Source organism: Pollicipes pollicipes, unplaced genomic scaffold, assembly GCF_011947565.3.
Source record: "Pollicipes pollicipes isolate AB1234 unplaced genomic scaffold, Ppol_2.1 Scaffold_7231;HRSCAF=8579_pilon_pilon_pilon, whole genome shotgun sequence".
NCBI classification, from domain to species: domain Eukaryota; kingdom Metazoa; phylum Arthropoda; class Thecostraca; order Pollicipedomorpha; family Pollicipedidae; genus Pollicipes; species Pollicipes pollicipes.
Genome location: NW_023597034.1, coordinates 22,696,025 through 22,720,097, shown reverse-complemented (window position 1 = coordinate 22,720,097; position 24,073 = coordinate 22,696,025). Strand labels below are relative to the sequence as shown.

The following is a 24,073-nucleotide window of genomic DNA, read 5'->3' as shown; positions in this document are numbered from 1 at the left end:
CGTTTGGTTACAATCACAATTATTAGGTCCCATAAGACCATTTGGCTATCGGATTCGGGCCCCCCTGGCCCAAGAAGGTTCAGACATTTGGGACCTAAAAGGGCTACGGATCCCCTTCTATCAGAGAGAGTGGACTCTGGGACTAAACTCTAATGTCGCGATTTATATGGGTCGGAAGCGGTCGTGAAAAACGTCTATTCGATGCCGTTCACCGCCCGTTAATGAGCAAATCAACGCATAAAACCCGGCAGCCACATATGCAGCGTTGCACTTAAACCAAGGATCTTCGTCCATGATAGAGACGACGACGAAAATATAGAAGGCTTATTTTAAATCCGAAATTTCATCGGGGCATTTATGCGGTAGCATCTTTGCATACATCAAGTCCTTACTTCTTCCAAGAGATATGGAAGCACTTTCGTGCAGCCATATCAACATGGCTGCGTACATGAAGGCGACCGGGTTTTTGCGCTCCGGAAACAAGCTTGCTCAGACGGCACATAATGTGGTAAAGCGCTGGCAAGGCACTGCCCACACGTTAGCGGTTGAAGAGCAAATCCGGAAAAAGCGCGATGAGTCTCTCCAGGGTGGAGGCCAGAAGCGCATCGACGCACAACATCGGAAGGTGAGCCGTCTGCGCTGCGCCACCGTGGGGTCTTGCGTTGTTGGGTCTCATCATTCGACATATCTGCTGTATAACACGCCTTAGTCACAATTGCTGGTGTGTTGCTGGCATCATTTATCAGTCATTACATTCATTATTTATATCTATCGTGAGTGAGGAAAAATGTTAAAGGTTTATGCAGTAACTTGAATTTGGTGTAGGCTATTGGGGAGAAGAACAATTCTAAAATCATGTCTTTTAGCTAGACTGAAAAACTGGGGTGTATTTCACTATGTACACAACTGGTGCTGTTGGATGTCCTGTAAGAGTACTTGACAGGTAACACTGCGCGTGAGTTGGCATTAGTGATTGCCAGAGACCATTGATAATTGGCTGCCAATAATTATTAAATTTACTAGCTTCATATGTAGACACTTTCTCACATTGTCTGGAACTTGGATCCTTCTTAGTGTTTTTAGCCCCAAGACATTTTGTTCTCCATATATATATAATATATATATTTTATATATATATATATATATATACACACTGCAAAGAACTAAAAAATTGTTCTCTGTGAGTGACATTAGATGAAGGCAAGCTGTTCCTGCAACTTCAGCATCGCACACCACACTCATGACCGAACAAGGGATACTGCTTGTGGGTTACAGCCAAAGATCCCTTCCATATCACACACAATGTTTCCTTGCAATGCATTCAGTGCCCAGGTCTGTTGCTGCCCACCAGCACATGTTAAACCCACCTACCATCCAACGACACTGACATGCTCGCACGCCAGACCGGAGCCGGCACCCAAAACAGTTATGTTATGTACACATATTTTACACATGTGTTTAAATGATTATATATGTTTTTTAGATCTGCCTGTCATTTAAGCCTAGTTTTTCCAGCCAACACTTCTTACAAAATCAATAAGGTCCTAAAAAGCAATATCAAAACTGATAAACAACCTACAGCGGCTCTGTTGTTGAAGACAGCTATATCGCGTCTGCCCAAGTATGTAGCTGGCCCACCTTGTTTTGGAGAGGCCACGTGAGGAGCAGTGATAGCCCACTGGTTGGCATCATAGATATAGGCAATCTATGAATTTATCCAGTGTCATACACTGAGAAAAGTCATTTTAGGCTCAACACTGGTGAGTAGATGTAGTGATGCTAATTTTATGTTGCTGGATTGCCATGTGAGGAGGAAATAATTCCTCCACCCCTGCTGCGTTGGCCTCCGAGCCCCGATCATGCAGCAGCCTGGCATCCCAGGTGGTGTGGTTTTGTACATGACTTTGGGGAGCGGGTGAGCAGAGAAATATTTTGTCCTGTGGAGGGGGTGAGCGGAGAAATATTTTATCCCAAACAACTGGTACAAACCGTGTTCTCCCTGATTTTGACCAAGGTTTTCTCAAAGTTGGGGAGGGGCTAGCATCCTATCCAACTAAATAGGGAACTGCACACTTGTTTCCAAATGAAGAGCATCTAGATCAGTAAAAGCCCAGGTGGGTATCACATTGCCCCAGAATCTTTCCTCTGGCTAAGAAAGATTGTACCTTGGCTAGAATGCAGCTGCACTAACTGCTATGCCCCAGGTGCTCCTATATATATATATATATATATATATATATATATATATATATATATATATATATATATATATATATATATATTGTGGCTTGCATGACATTTCAATAATAAACCTAGCATCATGTGCTCTGGGGAATGGTGTATCTGGTGCACAACATTTTAAGCATCTGCTTCTATCAGCCTTTATTGGGACTGACACCTTTACAATAGAATTATAAATATCAGCAACTTTCTATCAGCTCCATAGCTTAAAAAATGTAGTAGGTGCAAGCATTGACTTAGGAAGGAAGCACTTATTTAGGAGGCTAGAATATTTATGAATTGCAAGCAGCCAATTTCTAATGGTCTTTGGCAATCACTTAGACCAGCTAGAGCATGGTGTTTACTGTCATCTGCTGTCAAAGAATGTCCATTAGTGCCAGCTGTGAATGCAGTGCAAATTCACTTGTTTTGTGTTTTTTTCTCACTACAAGGCACAATTTTAATATTTCTGTTCTCCCCCCCCCCCCCCCCCCAAGAGCTAAAACCAGATTTCAGATACTGCTTCCTTCCAAGTGTATTTTCACACCTACTGTATCGTGGAAGCCATGGAGCAGGCAAAAAGTTGTTTATGTAAATAGTTTTATTTTAAAGGTATAAGTTGATTAGCACTAATCATGACATGCTTAAAATGTTATGCACTTGTTGCAGAATTCCCCAGAGCACACTGTGACAATGTGATGACTGAAATGCCATGCAAGCAACTATAATATAAAATGACCATTCAGCACAAATAAATTAAAGTACTACACTTGTCACTTACAGGATGGATGCTAGTGCAATGTCGCACTGACCTAGGCCTCTATTAACCTAGATATATTTGATTTGGGACCAGAGATGTAGGTTTCCATCCAATTCGATGGGACTCTAGTCCTTCTCCTAATTTTGAGAAGAAATTTGGTCAAATTCAGGGAGAACACAGCTTGCGCTGTTTGTGTTAAAAACATTTCTCTCCTCACCCCCCCCCCCCCCCTCACCCCAAAGTTAGGTACAAAACTTCACCATCTGAGATGTCGGTCTGCGAGGGATCCTGAGGTTAATGCAGCACAGGTGCAGGAATGATTTCCTCCTCAAAGAGCAAGCCAGCCCAACATGGTTAGTACTCCTACAATTACTCATGAACATCAAATCTGATTCGATACTATTCTCAGTGTATGATGTTGAGCTGAGCTTGTGTAATTTTGTTATCGAAACCCTCAACCAATGCCACCATCACTGGCCTACACAGGGTTTGCAGCGACAATGCTGGAATGGCTGCACCTCTCCCCCATTGCAGTAGCTGGAAGCATCAGCTGAGACTGGGACTAAAAACTGATGTATGTAGCAGACACACTCATTATCCAAAGCAGCTCATCTAATCACTTTGAAACCTTCACCAACTGATTCAGTGTTATGACTTGAGTGCTGGGTTGGTAACATTAAGATCTTACCTGCAGTCAAACACCTCAGAAATTCCAGGGGAAAAATTTAACTTGCAAATGCCGACAATTGAAATCCAAGAATCTACTGCATCAATCACTGCAAAACTTTCAATATTGGATGTATCATAATGAATAGCCCTGATACAGTCAAATATGTCACGACCCTGGGTTAGGTCAAAAGTCATCCAAGTGCACAAATTCCAAAATTTTGGACTGCAGACAAGTCATCTCAAAACATATTGCGCCAATCGTCTTCAAGCATTCACCATTCTATGAGACGTACGTGGTCGCTGTGATATATGCCATGAAGCAGTAATACGCTGTTGTTTTTGTAGTGCCTGAGCGCGCGGGTAGTTTCGATGTTAATTGTGTGGTTCTAAGCGTTAGTGCCATAGCATTTCTACGTATTTTGTGCGCAAAGCCAAGAGCATCATGTTTTTCGTAAACAAAGATACCCGAAGAAGGTTGTAGAAAACATATTCAATTTTTGGCACAGTTGAAACTGTCGGAATCACGCATTAACACGGCTGCGCACGGTGCGCACGGTGAAGCCCAAATTTTCCGTTGACCCAAGCAATGACTTGTTTTTCGTCATTTTTGCCACCGATTGCTTTTAGGACTTGTACCTCGGCGACAGGCTATGCACACAGTACAGAAGACAAGTCCCCAATTAGGCCTCCGAGGCCATGGATCTGTCACAGCCGAAAACTGAACAAACCGGTCCGTTTCGGCTAAGCCCTTGGAGTTTTTTTTCACAGCCGGGCACCTCAAATTTGCAACATCCGCCACAGCCGTGGCCCATGCTTAGTTAGATTCGGCAGTTTTTTAGCGACTTGGAGGAGCAACCAACAAAAGGCTGCTGAGGGGCGTGTACATATTGACGACAGAACGGCAGTCGCGCACCACACGTCGACCAGTCGCGCACCACCACGGTCACATTTTTAAAGCCTTTTTAAAGGGCTCCACAGTTGTATCGAGTATATGGGTATCGAACTGAAATAACCGCGTTAAAGATGATGGAGTGCAGTTTACAGCCCTGTTTTTCTGAACATCTAAACCTTTCTAGTTTCCTAGGTACGCGCCGTGAAGATGTACGGGCTTACGAGGAGGCCATTTCAAAGTCATGCGGGCAATCTTAAAGGTCATCTTTAAGTACACCAATCCTCGCAGGGGCGGTGTCTTCGGCCGGTGTAGGGGACTGGCGCCCCCTCGGGCCCCAGTTCCGGTAACGGGTGGACAGCGTAAGCTGTTCCTCTCAAGGCGTAGCGACCCTGCTGGTACGCGAGCTCCTGCTCCTTGTCCCGCCCGCTTCCTTTCCATTACCCGCTTTCCCGCATCCGGCCCACTCATCTTTTCTAGTCTTCTTTTTATCGGGGTCGCCGTGGCCCCTCGCCCGCGTCCCTGGGTTGATCGGATCCTGGTGGCTGAGGGGTGCGTCATGCGGGTTAGTCGCGGCACACCCCACTGTGGCCGGGATATCCGGGGGCGCCATACGAGTCTAGCGGCTTGTCGCCTCCTCTGCGGTTGGGTGTTCCTTGCGGGCCTCCGCTTGGGGCGCCTGACCGTGCGTAGCGGTTTAAGGCGCCAAGGAGCGACGGCGTTGAACCGTGGTCAGGACGGGGAGGGGTCTCCCCGGTAACACATGGCCGTGTGGAAGGCGTCGTTCGCCCCGTATAGCACCAGAGTAACCCTGGTAGCACCACCGCCCCCTGGGCGAGTGGGCCGTCCCCCAGTTGGGCTCCGAGGTGGGGCGGGGGGGGGGGGGCTTCAGTGCTGAATGCTAAAACCGTACGTGCATGGCGACTTCAATCCCAAAAAACACCCGCATCCCCAAAGAGGAGGGGGGGGGGGGGGGGGGGGAAGGCGAACTGAAGCTACAGGTGGTACGGCGTCAGCGCCTACCCCTCGAATCTTGATTTTTCGAATCGCCCTTTCTGTGGCTGCTGGTGTTGTTGTCCCTTTGGCCCTTTCGAAGGTGAAATGGAGGTGATCGGTTTGGAAAGGTGCTCCGATGCGGTAAGCTCAAGGACGGCGGGATCGAGGTCCATTTTCAAAACGGAGAGGAGGTCAAAAGGGCCATGAATTCGCATAGGTTTGTGTGCTGTGTGAGGGATGTGAAAGGGAAGAAGGGCGTGTCAGTGGCGATGACTGTGGAGGTTCATAGGACAGAGAACTCGTCAAAAGGTATCATCAACTGTTTTGACCTGAAAGATGCCAGTGATGAGGAAATAGTCGACGGCCTCGCTGCGTTCGGGGTAAAAGATGGCGCATCAAGGTGCGCGGGGGTGCAGAGTTCGTCCCCACGAACAGCATTGTACTGGCTCTTGACCGTATTGACACACCATCTGAAGTAGGGGTAGGATATGTGAAGGTGAAGGTGCGGCTTTTTATACCGAACCCCATGAGATGTTTTAAGTGCCAGTTGTTTGGACGTACAATGGATTTCTGCCGTAACCAGCCAGCATGTGGTATGTGTGTCCCTCCGGAGCACCCGAGTGATAAGTGCGCTGCAGCGAGCCCATGGTGTGTGAACTGTGATAAAAACCAGAAACCTCATTCTGCTTTCGATTGTGCATGCCTGGCGTACACCAGGGAGAAGGAGACCATTACACTGAAAACCACGAAGAACATCTAATTTCGTGAAGCGAGAGATCTATATGAACTGAGCCACTCTTAGACATCGTATGCCACAGAGGCCAAAGCTTCCGTCGTACCTTAAATCTCCTTAGATCAGATGACTGGAGCGCATCTCATTAAACTACTCCCATGGTTGGGCTGTCGGTGGTACCGGCGTCTCAGGTGCACGCCACCGCATCGGCAACATTATCGCCCCCGTCTCGTTGGCACCCTGCGCCCCCCGTGAGGCACAGGCCAGCTTGCCAGTTGTTACCTCGCCGCCTCACCCCACACCAGCGGAAAACAGTGAGTGGACTGTAGTACGCCGGAGCCGAACCTCCCGGTCTCATCCGGTAAACACGCGGTCACCGTCTACACAGCCGTCCTCCACAGGAGCATCACGTCCTACAGCGCTGAGTGAGACGATGGGACGAACATCGGACAACCTTGAGCGCCATGAGGCGGAGAGACGCGCGGGAGGCCAAGCGTGTACGCCTTCAGGAACAGGAGAGGGCGAAGGCGGCCAAACGGCTGTCGGGTACGGGCCTCGAGCCTGCTCCCATGGGGGAGATAGTCCCACCTCCCAGAAGGCGGATGGAGGCCTCATCAGGCGCCCCAGCGATGGCTCCTCCGCTGCCACCGATGCCACCCCGGGTCACTACTTCTCCAGCGGCATCCCGTCTAGAGGGGGGCTCCCGGAGAGGCGCGGCCCGTCCGGACCAATCTCGCCGTCAAAGAGCGGTGGCCCGAGGGTCCGGCCTAGAATTCGACCGTGTTCTGTTGGTTCAGGTACGCGGAACGCAACATTAGAGCTGAGCTGCTGGTGCAGTTCTGGTACATCGTGACCGCGACGTTCGAGCGCGGCTTTCATCTCTTCTAAAACGCTCGTTTGCAAGCGTTTTTTAGCAGGCGAACACTAAAGCATAAGTTGAGCCGCCATGCTTTAGTGCCATGACACATGTCTTACAATGGAACTGTAGGGGCGTAAGAACTCATGCACAGGATCTCTAAATTCCTGTAAATGACCGCTGTCCAGTGATCGTCCGTCTGCAGGAAACGAAACTAGGGCTAGATTCACATTAGACGATCAAAGGCTATTCAGTGGTCCGTCAATATGAACGATCACACGCAGTCGCACGTGGCGGTGTTTTTTTAGCTATCCACCGCAGCGTATCTGCCCCACCACCTGGTACTTGACACAGTCTTCCAGGCCGTGGCAGCTCGAGTCAATTTTAATAATCGACTTAGCACGGTGTGTTCGCTGTATTTGTCACCTGGAGTGGCGTTTCGTGCGGCAGAACTCAGCCGTTTGGTGTTTGATCTCCCTCCACCCGTCATGATTTTGGGTGATTTTAACGTGCACCACGCCGTTTGGGGATTCAGCCACACAAACACGCGTGGACGCTTGCGTGAACACTTCATCCGCCAAGAATCATTGTGCCTTTTAAATACCGGGACTCGGACACACGTAACACTGCCCTCGGGCCGGATGTTAACTATTGACCTAAGTCTTCTCAGCTTCCTCTGAGTCTTCTTCTGAGTCTTCTGAGTGTTCCGAGCCCACAGCTCATGTCATGTTTTACTTGGCATGTCGCCGACGATCCTGTGGATAGTGACCACTTTCCTGTGTGGCTAAGGTACCTGGATGGATAGATTGTTGGGCCTCGGCCTCAGAGATGGAATGTTAGAAGTTGACTGGCGTGAGTTCGAAACTCGGCTAGATTCTGTGTTTCCAACTGACCAACTTGGACAACCTGTATCTGCTTGACGTCTTCACGCCCTTGCTGCCAAACGTTGCTCATAAAAGCATTCCAAAAACCACTGGGCCACCGCGTCTCACGCTAGTTTCACGGTGGACAGAGGGTTGTCGAACTGCTATTCGTGCACGCCGACGCGTCTTCAGGGCTTACGATCGCAGTAGCACTTTGCGATATGATTGCATTCCGCAGAGCTAGAGCGCCGGCAAGACGCACCATTCGCGAGGCAAATCGTGTTTCCTGGAGGCAATACATTAGCAAACTAAGCAGTTTCACTCCAAAATCACAGGTGGGGTCCCAGATCAAACGAATTTCAGGTCATTTTTCCTTCACCCCAGTACCAGTGTTGCGTATGCGTGGCGAAGATGTGCAACCTACCGATGTGGCCAATGCGATTGCCCGGGTACTAGCAGACCGCTGCCGAGCAGGGAACCATAGCATACAGTTTTTACGTCGTAGAGCTCGCGCCAAGCCAATTCCCGTGAATTTCTTAACGTCCGAGGGGCGTAGTTACAATTTGCCATTTACTATGACTGAACTCCAAGCGGACATTTCAGCTTTGTGGAGCGTGGTAGGAGGTCCCGATCACACCTACAACAAAATGTTTTAACATCTCCTTCCTCGTGCTTTGGAGCCCCTGTTGTGTAGTTTTGACGTGGTATGGAGGAGAGGTGATTTCCCGACAGACGTGCGGAGTGCTACGGTAGTGCCTCTTCTTCAACATGGTAAGACGGGCTTAGATCCGCTGGATTACCGGCCCATTTCTCTCACCCCATCGTTATGTAAGTTGGTGAAAAAATGGTGAACCCGAGGTTGTTGTGGTGCTTAGAAGACAAACGCATTTTGAGCAATATTAAATGCGGATTTAGGAAAAACCGCTGCACAGTGGACCACCTTGTTGAACACTTGACACTGCTGAGTGCGCTGCTTTTAAACAGCTTCGCCATTTAGGTGCCATCTTCATTGATGTTCAGAGGGCCTACGAGTCAGCCGGGCGTCATGGACCTGTAGTCAAACCCTTCAAATACGGCATTCGTGACCTTATGGGCATCTTTTTGCAGGATCTTTTTATCGCAACGTCTTTTTCGCGTAAGGGTCGGCCATCACCTTTCAGACTCGTTCCTACTGGTGGACGGAATACTGCAAGGAAGTGTTTTAAGGGTCGCATTACTTGCTGTTATGATAAATGATATTCACACCACACTCCGCATTCCATCGGCTGATCCCTTCGTCGACGATTTTGTCATCTGGTCATGCGTATCAGGAACAACGACTGTGGAGCGACAGCTGCAGATGGCCGTCAGACGCCTTGAGAACTGGGGAACACTTAACGGACTCTGGTTCTCGACGGCAGAGACAAAAGGTGTACACTTTTGTCGACGTCAGAATTGTTCTAAAATGGAAGTTCAGTTACACGGGCAGCTGATACCATCCGAGCCAAGTGCGCGTTTTCCCGGAATTCAACTTGATAGCCATCTGACGTACCACCAGCATGTTACAACTCTTAAGGAAAAGTGCTCCAAGTCTCTGAACATTCTAAAATGTGTCGCACGAACATCCTACGGGGCTGACAGAAAAACGCTTTTAGTTGTGTACCGCTCTCTCATGCGCTCGAAGTCTGATCATGCCCGTTTTGTGTATGACGGTGCCTCAAATTTTGTTAAGAACACCTTGAACACGGTCTATCACACCGCGCCCAAAGTCATCACTGGTACTTTTCGACATCTCTAGCAGCTAGCTTGCTCGTTGAAGACAACGAACCGCCGCCAGCGGTCCGAAGGAAGTTGTCAGGCTTACGGTACGCTAGCAAGCTGGCGCAACTCCCGGATCATCAAACACATAGTACTGTGTTTTCGCGCGAAACATTGAATGTTTTCCAAGGCGAGCAAACGCGAAGCGCCAGGCCTTTTTGCCAGCGTGTCCACGATGCCCTTCACGAGAGTGGGTTGAGTCTCTGGGTGTGATGCGCGTATCCCGCCTACCAGCCCCTCCATGGACGCTGGTATCACCAGCCATCGATGTGTCGGACGCATGGTCGAAAACAAGACATTATACCACGGCTGCTGGAGCTACAGCCTTACAGCACATCGAAACGTATCAGGGACACAAAATCACATATACGGACGGTTATAAAAGGGATACGGGAGTTGGTCGCACCTCTGTGCGCGGCCAAGACACATGATCATTCACGCTGTCGACGCAACCGTCTGGATATACTGCAGAGCTGGTTGCGATTAGTAGGGCACTATGCTTACAGGTGGACGAAGACGCCTTGCACTTTGTATTATCAGGCTCGCTAAGTATCCAGTTGACATCAAGACGTTTTAACCCCACAAGTCCCGTTGTACAGGGCATTTTATTATGCCTTGACTCCTTATACCAGGCGGGGAAGAGCGTAACAGTGTGCCGGATTCCGCGCCACGTAGGAATCACCGGAGATGAGCTTGCAGGCTCCGCCGCAAAGCGTGCTACACTTCGTCAATGCACAAGAGCATATCCAATGCCTGCCACAGATTTATACCCAGCTATATCGTCATTTTTACTACGTCAGTGGCAAAGCATGTGGGATGTGTTAGGTGCCAACAAACCGAAAATTATTAAGCTGGTCATCGAGGAATGGCAGACATCCCAGCGTGAGTCAAAGTGGGTGGAAGTAGTTCTAAGTCGCTTGCGAATCGGCGATACTTACGCCACCCACAGCTACATTTTACGTCGCGATGAACCGCCTCGGTGCCGCCAATGTAACGCAACGCTTTCTGTGTGCCGTGTGTTCATCTCTTGTCCTGCATGACGCATGGAACGCCTGCGGTACTTGGCCCGGCTGCACCGTCCCTTGCGCTCTCCGATGTACTCGGCAATAACTCAGCACTCACCAAGCATCTGTTTAAATTCCTGTCACGTTTTAACTTCTGCTCTATATACACACCGACTCAGATTATTCGCGGCACATGATGGTTTTTTTGTTGTTGAAAGTTCTGGTCAGCTCTGGTTAGGACGTGCGCTATGGGCGCCGAATGACCGCGTAGTTGAGGCGCCCTAAAGCCCCAATTACTACCACTACTACGACTTAGTACACCAATAGTCAAATTAAGCTGATTACATCATATCTGATGTTTGCTCCAATATCTTCAAATGTGGGACATTCCCTTTAATCACGGCGACACGTGGGTGGCACTATGCACGATGTAGCGCCTGACTTTCAGTAAAACACTTCCGCTGAGTAGAAATTCAAATAACTGATTTCACTGGCTTAATAAGGCCAGCCCAGCCAATCTGCTCGTTGTATTGAGATTAAACATAAAAGAAAAAGACGTATTTGTGAATGACTCCATGTTTGCAGCTTCAACAGGAAATTAGGTATTATGCATTGAATGGTAAGGCTTCGCAGCAGTCTGAGGGGAAGGTTGTGAAAGCTGAGCTGTCTGCAAGCAAGAATTTGGGAATTTGTGGAATTTGATGACTTTTGGCCTGACCTAGGGCCACTTAATGTTCTACGGTGCGAGGAAATTAGATATGGCACATCCAATGATGAAGGTTTCACAGCGATCGGTGCAGTAGTTTCCGCGGTCTGAGTTGTCCGCTTGCGCATGCGAAATTTTCATGAACGTGCGTGGCTGCTTCATGTCCGTTTTTTAGTTCCCGCCGTCAGCCAACATACCTAAGCAAATTGATATCTCCCGCGCTGCTGCTGAGATATCTACCAGGACTCTGGTTGGCTTCCATAAATAGACCTGTTTAGTACTGCGATCCTTTTGTACTTGATAGCACGAAGCCGTTGAAAGTGCCCCATAGATGCAAATAGAACAGTATTTGAGTTTGCGCTTCAAGCCCAGCGTCAATTCTGATTCCTGGATGGCGTCTACGCAGGGAGGCGTGTGGTTAACGAGTGGGAAATGAACGGTGGGCTGTCGCTCAAATCGCATAGGCGCGCCATCTGTCGCGCCTGCCACGTTGACGATCGAGTGGCCACCTCCAGCAAGCACTTCTGATTATGATGTGTTTACGAGCTGGACAGGGCGAGGTGCCGGTAGTGTAGCTGCTAACGCATCTGCGCTAACCGCTGCGCGTCTGGGAAGCCAGAGGTACGGCGTTAGATTCCCCGCGGTGCCTGCCCTTCCTGCCAGGGTGAGAGGCAGGCGACGCCACATAGCCTCTGCAGCTGAGTGCGTCGTAAAGCCCCAACTACACACACGAGCTGGGCTGACGGGGCTGCCAATACGACTTCAACCATAAACGCCGCTTCATCGCGAGCATGGACTGCGTACATGCCGCATTGGTGTCAACCGCACAATGTGTAGCTATATAGTGACAAATTGTATTGCCAAGTGCTCCAAATGATAAGATGCCAAAATTGCGTGACATCCTGTTTCTACAAGAAGTTGAACCACCAACGTGATGCACAGCGACCCCCTGATCACAATACAATATCGTGTGAAATGTTGCAAACGTGCATCAGTGATGGCTGACGGTATCTCAACTCGACCAACTAACTACCCGGCATCTGATGGCGCGGCTGCTATGCTGCGATCCGGTGCTCTAGTGCCACTCGGGTCAGCGCGTGTCCGGATTGGGCTGCGGCGTAATGGGCTTGAACACAAACTGCGACACGTGCGACACGCGGCGCGGCACGGAGGCGGGTGGCTGCGGTGGCCACCAGGCGGCGGCGGTGCGCGCCGGGGAACGGACCGGCGGTGCGTGCACCGCGCCGGCGCTGCGCACGCGCAACGCGTCGTAGTCGCGCTGCAGCTGCTGGTACTGCTTGTTGCGCTGCGCCAGCCGGCCGGACAACTCCTCGGACTGGCGCCGGCTGGCCTCCAGCTCCTGGCGCGCTTCCTCCAGCTGGCGCGCGCTGCTGGCCACCTCCTTGTCCAGGTGGAGCTTTGTGGCGTCAATCTGGCCCTGCAGGCAGGCCACAACGCTCCAGTATGTTGCTGAGGTTCGAAAGCCACCAAACCCGCGGTTTGGTGGCTTTCAGCGATCCAATGTTCCAAAAAGTCACGTTTGGAAGCGATGTAAATGCGATGTTCACTTGGCCAAAAGTCAGGGTCAGTTCACAATCCAGCAGTGTCTAATCGGGCATGTTTTGAAATGGCGGCTGCCAAAAGGACAAGGAGGTGGGACATTAGCACAACGTGCAGGCTCGTGACAAGTGTAAATGGATGGTACCCGGAAAGGTTTTGGGCATGCGGCTCACACGACTGACGGTCTGCGCTGGACGAGATGGAGAAACACATGGTTTACATTTCTTCCGTCAGTCGTCTGTTGCCTAGCAGACGGCGCACTCACCTGCAGCTGCCGGATGTGCTTCTCGTAGTAGCGCTCGAGGTCGTCGAAGCGCCGGCGGCCGCGACTGACCGCACCGGCCAGATAGGTGCGGTCCTCGGACATCTGGTACATCCAGAAAGCCAACGCCCGGCCGGCCACGTCGCAGATGACGTCCGGCTTCAGGCCGGCCAGCACCATCGACTTGAACCTCTCGCTCGGGTTCACCTCGATCTAGGCGCAGGCCGGGAGGGTCAGTCACGGGTGCGAAAATAGTCAGTGACGCATGCGCAATGGGAATGACAATAGCGGTCATTTCCACCCATTTCCTAAGTTTATATATATATATATATATATATATACACGCACGCACGCACGCACGCACGCACGCACGCACGCGCACACGCACGCACGCACGCACGCGCACACGCACACACACGCACACACACACGCGCACGCGCACGTGCACGCGCACGCGCACGCGCACGCGCACGCACACGCACACGCACACGCACACGCACACGCACACGCACACGCACACGCACACGCACACGCACACGCACACGCACACGCACACACACACACACACACACACACACACACACACACACACACACACACACACACACACACACACACACACACACATATATATATATATATATATATATATATATACAATGTGTGTATAGATATATATATATATATACACCTCGAAAACCCCAATAAACAATAAATTTCCATGATAGTTATTGAAACTTGCTGTAATTTGCTATGCGAATTATTGCCCGCTCTTGAAATCATAACTGAGGTAAAAAAATTGGACATTTAAGGCCTTGCTTTGTTTTACTTCGGTACTCTACCATCCATAATTACAACTCAATAGTCCAGCATCGACATGCGCCGCGCACGGCTGTCTCCAACTGACCTGGATGACGTCGAGATTGTCGTTGAGTGACGCGTCGCAGGTGGGGCATTTGACGGGCGTCTGCTGGATGTATTTATTGCCGTCCTCTTCGCAAAAGGCGTGCAGACAGCTAGTCACCCAGGCGCGGACGGTCAACGGTTTTCGGCATTTGTTGAAGTTGCAGACGAGCTCAGTTGAGTCCGTCATGGCGAGCTATTTGATGCAAAGACACCTGGTGATTTTTCGAACCCGGCTAGGCGTCGCACGTCAAGAAATGACAGGAACTGTCCTTGCCTCCTCCTCATGGGCATAATCGCCACTAGGGTCGGTGAGATCCGGACCCTAGTGACTTTGGAGCAAATCAGAGTAGTTTGTGCTTTGGACCGTGTAAAATGGTGCGAAAACAAGAATGGACCCCGGTGACATTCAAGGCTTGATCCCGTCAATGCGATACTTCCCCAACATGAAAAGCCTTCCACTGGTACCAGCTGCGTTTATATACCGTATCATTGAACATTATCTGAACATTATCACCCACATAGGGGCGTAGAAACTGAGGTTGGAGCAGGTGAGCTGCGGGGACACACACAGGACTTCGCACTAGGGGGTGGGAGGTTGGAGCTTTTTAGCTTTTACCGAAAGTCCGGTTTTGCCCGCTGCAGGCCCATGGGATCGATCGCATGGTGTAAAACAACGTCGTGTGCGCTCTTACGCATCTAGCTTACAAGTGTGCCAGTTTTGAGTGTCAAACTTTATTCGCCCATATGTTAATGCAAGCGAAAAAAATCACGGTATACTCGTGCTCCTTCTGGACAACTACGTGGATACGCCTCAGGATAGGGGGGGGGGGGGGGGGGCGAGGCCCCGAATTTATGAGAATTTAGCATTGGCGTCCTTTCCACACTGGACAAAATAACCTAACATAGCTATTGCCTCTGCAGCTTAGAACGACTTCCATTGTCACTACATGTACGCTCATGCAAGGGTGTAATTTCCAAAAAAGTTGTGTGGGGGGCTCAGCACGGAAAAACACAGACTATTCCAAAACGGAGGTTTGTTTCTCGTCGAATTTGATGCATTTTCTTCTCAAATTGTGTGTGGGGGAAAGGGGCAACGTTACAAGAAGTATCGCGGATGGGTGGGCGAAGCTCGTTTGTGGAAGGGAGAGGGCTGCCCGAAGAAGTGCTGGTCCTTTTTGCGACAATTTTGAGCAATGGGGTTGACATGTTATTGGGACTTGGCCCAAAATTTGGGAAGTGATATGGCCCTCTCAAATACGTAAAAAGTCCCACTCATTGCCAGAGCCTCTGCAACTGAAAAGGGCACATCTCCGCGTTCCAGCAGGAGGCTTGACCCCCTCCCATCCCCCCCCCCCCCCGCTGTATGGGAGACAGCAGACTACATCCCTGGTTAATGCTCAAATCTGGGTGTTCATTACCCTGGCAGCGCACATCTCGCTCTGAGTTTCTTCCGCATAAGATCACTCATCATCGGGTTTTCTCCTCGCTGAGGTCTTTATTACGATACATACCTTTATTGGCCGTCGGTCCTCCCGCACAAACGACCCGCGGTTCTCGCCAGTCTGTGTACTTTTTGGTGAACCCAAGGTAATACAGCCACTGGCAAACAGGACGGTGAGACAACACAAACCATTCCTTACTCTGCGCCAATCAGACTTCCCACTACGTTGCCACCAATTCAAGGCAGGGCTTTTCAACAAGGCCGTTTACTGAAACCTGCAAGTCACAGTGATTGCCACTCACCAGGTGGACCGGGGTTGGCGTCAACGGAGCAGAAATAAAACCTCAAGAACTATTAAAATGTTATTCACGTACGCAGTGCACGACTGTCTTTCAAGGGCGAACTAGCTGTATGGAACTGTCCATAATTTGCGTTAAGCGTGTAGAAGGACGGGGTGGATGGAGCGTAACAAAGAAGGTAGCGGAGATTTTGGATAGTGTAACGTTACGGTCAGGGTTGGTAGCAAATTATATAAGAATCATGAACGCAAAATAAAATATTGAGGCGAGATACCGTTGGCTTCTTCTCATAAGTAACACGTCCGTTACTTTTTTACACTCACAAGTTATTAGGTGCATTTGCGTGGGACATCATGCACATAGATAAGACGGAACTGATAGCCTTTTTCCTCGTGTTTTCCTTGCACTAACTCGATAAGGGCCAAACGGACATTACACTTAATGCTGCGTAGTGTGGGCTGGGGTCGCCCGGCGTAGCCAAGGATCAGGGAGGGTTGAAAAGTTACGAAAAGTTAACGTTGTTTGTGGACGGTCCTGTTCTCGTCGAGTATGCAGCCGTAATCCGTGTTCTCATTTTTTCGTTCATTGCATTCCACAACAGGGCCCGCTGTGTGTTCGCTCCATCTGTGCGCATGATGGTGGCCTTTGCTCGCTGCCCGACCGACATATTTCTTTATCGCTTAACTTTTTACTCTTTGGAACCGGGGTAGCTGAGCAGGTTATAGGATGCACTTAACTGGAGATGTCAATGGTTTTCTTGGACTGGTCATCTTTGTATGTCGTGTGCATCATTTATATGATGGCTTGTTGCGCGAACGCCGTAGAGCCGTAACCCCCAACCTTGATTCCGTGGGCGGCGGAGATGGTGGGTAGGGGCAGGCAGCCGTTCCTCTGCCGGTTGACTGATATGAAACAATGTTGACGCCTATGACGTTGCGGTGAGGGAGCGGGGGCAATTTATTTGGTCTCTCCCCCCGCAATCTGTTTAGAGGTCAAATAGGTTCCTAGGAACCGATTGTATTACCTTCTGCTTCCTTTCCTGCCAGCCTGTGTTTGCTCAGTCTTTGTAGTAGGGGAAATCCACGCGGCCTGCCTCTCGTGCCGTTTACGCGAGAATTATCGCGTCATGCGGGGGAGGGAGGGAGGGGCCCGAGCCCCGAACGCCTGGGAAGATGTAGCTCTAGACTCACAGTAGCGCATGGAAAGGAACAACTCGAAGCGCCTCTGATCTACCTCCACCAATCCTAGACAAACTCTCGCACTCCTGAGGCTTACCTGTTACGCTGGTACGGCAGAAATGGTGGGTACAGGGGACAGTTAGCGCATCATACCATTGAACCCCGCTAAAACACCAGTTCAGCCATGGAGTGTAATATTATTAGCAGAGTTGCAACCAAAGATTCGGGAAAGCTCGTCCCCTAGTCCGTATTTTTTGACACTAGATAGTTCTTTCGGTTCTCTTATGAGTGCTGACTGAGCCCCTAGCTTCTCCATAATAAAAAATCTAGCCCGCGGTGTTGCATTGAAGAAAACCAGGTAACGATCGTTTTGCCCTCCACCCAGAGGGTCTACGGTCACCGCCTTCCGTGGTGCCGGTTTCTAAATGGTGCGTTGTATCCATTTAACCAACCGACAGGAGAACCCAGAACTGTGTCATCACTGCCACGGATGACGAGTACGAACACACATTTTGTAACTGAATCGCAATGGATTGAAATTATCAATGACTACGGGTGACGGAAGTCCTCTTATGTTGGGGGTCGAATTCAGCTATTGCTTTCCAGTCAGCGTCAATCAGGCCAGTATTACATTTCAGAAAATTAAAGGGCTCAACCACCTCTGGACCCTCAGGTCCCGTGCCCCGCTGATTCCCTGACATATAATGATCATTCATCGTTGGTGTGGACGCTTTCATCGGAATTGGACCCGCGTTATAAGCTAGCTATGTCAATTAGCTTTTGGGGTGGGCTTTCGTAGAAAAGTGCTGGAGAGGACAAACGAAACTCCTTATGGTTAGAGAAGGCGTGCCAAGACTTCTCATAGAACTAACTTTCATCCTTTGAGCATTGGGGTTGAATTGTTTTAGATGGTAGGGGGGGGACGTTCAACATTGGGATGATGGTTGAGGGGAGCATGGCCTCTCAAAGAGATTCGAAGTTTTATCCATTTTAGCTTCCTGAAATCAACCTATAACCTTTAACTCAGAGGAATTTTTGCAATATCCGAATCCTCGGGCACAATCAGTCAAGATTTCCTTGAAACTATTGCATAATTCGTAAATCTCCGGCGGCGCTGTGACATTTTTCGACACCGGAATGTGTTGTCGAATCACCGTCATGCATTGGTGTCCTCACATGGCAGCAGACATCTCGATGCCAGCGTGTCACCCCCGACACTAGCAGAATGTGCTGGCCATGCTGGCCGTTCCTTCGGCCGCCAGTGGCGTCGCTGACACCGTCTTCCTGTGCCGCAGGGGAAGCTGACGGCTCGCGAGAGAGTGCGCTTGCTTTGCGACGCCGGCACGTTCGTCGAGTATGACGCCTTCGCCGAGCACACGTGCTCCGACTTCGGCATGGAGAAGCAGAAGGTGGCCGGCGACTCGGTGGTCACGGGCCGCGGCTCGGTCTACGGCCGGCCCGTGTTCATCTTCAGCCAGGACTTCACCGTGTTCGGTGGCAGCCTCAGCAGCATCCACGCCAAGAAGATCTGCAAGGTGGGTACCGCCAGCTAAGCCCGTGGGGCTGCTGTGACGCTGTTCCAACCCAAGTGAATACCCCGATCAATACTCTGCACGAAATCTTCGCTGACGTGGATACGATAACTGGGCCTGGAGATTGGATGCAGCGGTGCGTTGTTTGACGCAATATCCTGCCTGGGGCTTCAACGCGACGAAGAAACGGCGCAGGGCACGCTGCGTGCCCAGCCCGGTGCGTCGTTCGCCGCGGCGTCGTGCTGACCTTGACCCGAGCGCAGGTGATGGACCAGGCGCTGCTGACCGGGGCGCCAATCATCGGCCTGAACGACTCGGGCGGCGCGCGCATCCAGGAGGGTGTCGAGTCGCTGGCCGGCTACGCCGACATCTTCTTGCGCAACGTCATGGCCTCGGGCGTCGTGCCGCAGGTGGGTGGGCGGGCCGGTATGGGAGGCTCTCTCGCTGCTCGTGCCGGTACTCGCGAATAGGTCCTCGCAGCTGGTGCTGACGTTTGAGGGCGTCTGTCACGCAGCTTGTGCAGAAACCGACAAGGGAACTGTCCCGAGCTATGCAGACCTGACGCCTATCCCATCCCACTTTCGGTGGGGAACTCTGGCGGTGGTGTATGGCCCCGGCGGCAGGGCTCTCGCGGTGTTCTGGCTCCGGCGGCAGGGCCCTTGCAGTGTTCTGACTCCGGCGGCAGGGCCCTTGCAGTGTTCTGGGTCCGGCGGCAGGGCTCTTGCAGTGTTTTGGCCTTGGGGCTCTCGCGGTGGTCTCTGGCCTCGGCGGCAGGGCTCTCGCAGTGGTCTCTGGCCTCGGCGGCAGGGCTATCTCAGTGGTCTCAGCGGGACGACCTCCTGACCTCTGTGTCGGAGCTCCCGCATTGGTCTGATGTTGGCGCCAGAGGTTACATAACTCGCGCCTCCGTTACACTCGTGCCCCCCCCCCCCCCTGCCCCTCTCATCCATCAACCGCGGTCAGCGTCTCTGGGCCGATGAGTAGTAAGGATTAGATGTAATAGCTTCATGGAGTTTTACTGTGCTGTCATTTCGGTGGCCTGATGGTGTGATGCCTGTGTTTTGCGGGGCTTTGAGGAACCCCGTCATGCTAGCCAGCTCGTCGCCTGGCTTGGTTCGTACGTGTACACCGGGGGCCGGACCGCCCTCAGATATCTCTGGTGATGGGGCCGTGCGCCGGAGGAGCCGTGTACTCCCCCGCGCTCACCGACTTCACGTTCATGGTCAAGGACACGTCATACCTCTTCATAACGGGACCGGATGTCGTCAAGGTGGGCTCCGTGGTGACCCGGCCTTCGTCACGTCTGGTCGGGCAGATGGTGGCCAGGATGCGCAGTCCTGATCAGTACCTGTGCTCATCTCTGCGTCAGCTGTTCTCTGGTTCTGCCTCAGTGCGCTGGCTTCCCTTCGCGTGGACCTCTCGGCTGGTGTTTGAATGTTCCAACTCTCCATTATCCGGCCTACTCTGCTCGCGCCAAAGCGTTTGCTTATTTACCGACGCATGCAAGCGCCGTAGCCAGTGCCCCCAGCAGCTCTCAGGCCGTTCGTTACGACAGCACCTGCAGAGTATTTTCGCGGTGCGTAAACTGTCACCGCCCACTGACGTGTTCCAGTCCGTGACCAATGAGGACGTGACGTTCGAGGAGCTGGGCGGGGCTCGCGTGCACACCTCCGCGTCCGGCGTGGCGCACAACGCCTTCGACAACGACGTGGACGCGCTGCTCACGCTGCGCTCCCTGATGAACTTCCTGCCGGTCAGCAACACGGAGTCGGTGCCGGTGCGACCTTCGGACGACCCCTGGTGCGTGGACGCGGCCCGAGCACGGCCAGGCGCCGCAGTCGGTCTGAGCGCGCGTGGAGTTGCCGTTGGGGGCGCTGCTGGAGTAGGACGTTGCGCTGCGGTAGAATACTGCACTCTTGCCGTCAGGGGCTCGGTAGTAAAGTATGGGGAACTGGATATGTGCAGGAGTTTTTGGAGCTGCCAGTATACGCCATTGTAGGAGTATTTAACGTTTACTGGTGAAGCAGCACGGAACAGCTCCCGAAACAGAAATGATGTATGTGACACGGAAGAGAACGGGAGCTGGGCGAAACGCTGATGAAAATGGCATATTCTTAACACAACGGTTAGATGAAGTGTTTATTTCTGTGTCATGTATTGTGTTTATTGCACCACTGACCCGACCCGCGTTTATTGTACCAAGACCCACGTCCCAAGACCCACGTCCGCCTGATCGCCCCCGTACCGCCCCCCCCCCCCTTGCCCCCCTTGCCCCCCCCCCCCGTGACCGCCCCCCTAGCGTGTCCCCTGCCCCGCGCCCCCTCTCCTGACGTCCCTCCACCCGCGCCCTCTGACCCGTGTCCCTCTGACTCGCCTCCCTTGATCCATGCCCGTCCTGAACCCCTCCCCCAGGCCCACGCCCCCTGAAACACATCCCCCTGACCCATGCCCTCTCCCCCGAACCGCCTCCCCTGACGCAAGTTCCACTGAACCGCCTCCCCTGACCTGCGCGACCCATACCCAAGTCCTCCTGAACCGCCTCCCTCGGACTCGCGTCCCCCCCCCCCCGAACCGGCTCCCCCTGATCCACGCCACCCTGAACCCCATCCCCCTGACCTGTGTCCCCATGGCCCGTGTCTCCATACCGTGTTGTCCTAACCCGTGTCCCCCTGACCCATGTCTCTGTGACGGCTCAGGGACCGGGACGTGCCGGGCCTGGACACGGTGGTGCCCCTGGACCCAATGGCCGCCTACGACATGCACAGCGTCATCACGTCGCTGGTCGACGAGAACGAGTTCTTCGAGCTGATGCCCCACTACGCCAAGAACATCCTGATCGGGTTCGGCCGGCTCAACGGCCGGACAGTGGGCATCGTGGGCAATCAGCCGCGCGTCGCCGCCGGTACGAGTGCCGCGCGTCGCGCTGGAGGCGCCCGACCGCTGCCTCTCTGGATGGTCGGCTGGCTCGTCAGATTTGAATGGTCATGTCTATGTGGAGTTGCGTTTGTGCGCGGTGATTGATCGGGTAGGTTTACTCCCGTTCCAAAGTCGTGTTCATATGATGCTCCCTTTTATGTTGTTCTGCTGGGGTGGAGGGGTCCGCTCGCCGGCAGTGAGGTCAGCCGCGCGAATGTCCGTTACCTCCGCTCACGGCGTGGGGAGATTCTGATGAGCCGCTGCTTCTTTAGCTCGAACTGCCTTCTAGCAAACCTGAGCCCCGAGCGGAGGGCTCGGCTGTCGAGGCAATCAACTGATACTTTAGTCCGCCACGCGAAAGCAGGTGATATGATGCAGCGTCCCTTAAATGCCATTTCTGAGGTTCTCAAAGATTTCCCATGTTTGTGAGAATCATTTGCGGCGAGCGGGCATAAGGTAATCGATAATCATATCACTCATCTTTGGGCAATATGAAAAATCCTGATGCGTTAACTAAAAAAACAGCCACAGAAAATGGCATCTCTGCCACCAGAAACGGTTGAGATGGTGCGTCATATCGTATGCATTGAGAAGTTCCTTAAACAGTATACCTGGTAAGGCCCGGCTTCCCTGAGCCGCCCACCGCGCCATGTCACCGCTGCTGCGGCGGTATGAGGAGCGGTACGGCTCAGGCCTCACCCCGCTGATCGGTACCTCCTCCACTGCCGCCCCCTGCTGCGGCGGTATGAGGAGCGGTACGGCTCAGGCCTCACCCCGCTGATCGGTACCTCCTCCACTGCCGCCCCCTGCTGCGGCGGTATGAGGAGCGATACAGCTCAGGCCTCACCCCGCTGATCGGTACCTCCTCCACTGCCGCCCCGTGCTGCGGCGGTATCAGGAGCGGTACGGCTCAAACCTCGCCCAGCTGATCGGTGCCTCCCCCGCTGTCGCCAGGCTGCCTGGACATCAACTCGTCGGTGAAGGCGGCCCGGTTCGTGCGCTTCTGCGACGCCTTCAACATCCCGCTGGTGACGTTTGTGGACGTGCCGGGCTTTCTGCCGGGCACGGCTCAGGAGCACGCCGGCATCATCCGACACGGCGCCAAGCTGCTGTACGCCTACGCCGAGGCCACCGTTCCCAAGATCACTGTCATCACACGCAAGGTATGCACTTGATTGGGGGTCCATTCACGCTGTTGGCTGGCGTGTGTGGGCTGGAGTTACTACTTTATCCGTGTACTGTGTTGTTTATGCTCCAGGGTCCGCTACTCAGCCCTCTAAGCTGTCCGGTCGCTCCTCATGATCGCCATACGCGGTCCCAGCATGTTCGGTGTCAGGCGCCTGTTTGGCCGTGTGCCGTTTGGACGCCGTCGCATGGCTACACGCCCCCCCCCCCGCGCCCATCACCCCGCCGTCACTCCCCGTCCAAGCCCGCGACACCGCCGCCCGCCTCACAGCGGCCGCGCGCGCGCCCGGCAGGCCTACGGCGGCGCCTACGACGTGATGTCGTCGAAGCACCTGCGCGGCGACACCAACTACGCCTGGCCGACGGGCGAGATCGCCGTCATGGGCGCCAAGGGGGCCGTGTCGATCCTGCACCGCGGCGACCCGGACCCGGAGGCGCGCGCCGCCGAGTACGCCGCCAAGTTCGGCAGCCCGCTGCCGGCGGCCGTGCGCGGCTTCGTCGACGACATCATCGAGCCGCGCCACACGCGCCGCCGCCTCTGTCAGGACCTGGAGAACCTGGCCAGCAAGCGGCAGCGCAACCCCGTCAAGAAGCACGGCAATATCCCGCTGTAGGCGCTGCCGCCGCGCGGGGTGGGGACGTAGGGTACTGTGCAATCGGGCGACACGGGACTGAGTGGCCGGAGCGCGCGGTGTCGCACGAGCTCCGCGCCACCTCCGCTGCCTTCGGACGTGTGATAAAAGACCAGTGGTTTTGGTTGACGTAGCTCGCGCGCGACGATGTTTTGAGAACTGAGAATCTGTATCGATTGAGGTCGTATTGGTTGCAGGTCTGCCTGTCAGTGTGTATTGTTAATATTTGGTTGCGGCTGACGCAGTGCGGTCCATTTGTATCGATGTCTTGTCTACAATTTATGTTTGTATAAAGCATACCTCGTTTCCGTAGCTCGGGACTCGTGGTTGAGTTTCTTTGTCACCAAATATAGTACTGATGGAGTTACAAGTGTAATCGAAGCGAAATATCCGAAAGGAACTACGCCCTTTACAGTGCGACCGTTGGTGCGGATGGTCGCTCGTGCCGCAAGCGTAGTGGTTGACGCGTTTAGTATGTTAAGTCTGCGTAGTGGCCTCTATCGCGTTTGGGAAACCGGAGGTACGGGGCTCGATTTCCCGCGGTGTCCGCTCTTCCTGCCAGGGTGAGAGACAGGCGACGCCATGTAGCATCAGCAGCTGAGTGCATCATAAAGACCGAATGATAACAACGATCGTGTCCCTGTGACACGCTTGAACACATCTGACGCA

The 24,073-nt window shown here is 52.7% G+C and overlaps 1 protein-coding gene across 1 annotated transcript; it reads left to right on the top strand.

Annotated features, from left to right (window-relative positions):
* Nucleotides 1–439: 439 nt before the first annotated feature.
* On the top strand, nt 440–23,768 carry LOC119109166 (propionyl-CoA carboxylase beta chain, mitochondrial). The gene is made up of 8 exons (XM_037232742.1): nt 440–625; nt 18,435–18,674; nt 18,935–19,081; nt 19,822–19,941; nt 20,284–20,471; nt 21,368–21,573; nt 22,542–22,750; nt 23,066–23,768. Exons 1-8 carry the CDS (start codon nt 449–451, stop codon nt 23,384–23,386), a joined length of 1,608 nt encoding a protein of 535 aa, XP_037088637.1. The 5' UTR covers nt 440–448; the 3' UTR covers nt 23,387–23,768.
* The last annotated feature ends 305 nt before the right edge of the window (nt 23,769–24,073 follow it).

Coding starts and splice junctions, on each gene's coding strand:
- LOC119109166 (XM_037232742.1), top strand. CDS start 449: ATGAAGGCGACCGGGTTTTTGCGCTCCGGAAACAAGCTTGCTCAGACG. Junction 18,675..18,934: donor ACGCCAAGAAGATCTGCAAG/GTGGGTACCGCC, acceptor ACCCGAGCGCAG/GTGATGGACCAGGCGCTGCT. Junction 19,082..19,821: donor CCTCGGGCGTCGTGCCGCAG/GTGGGTGGGCGG, acceptor GACCGCCCTCAG/ATATCTCTGGTGATGGGGCC.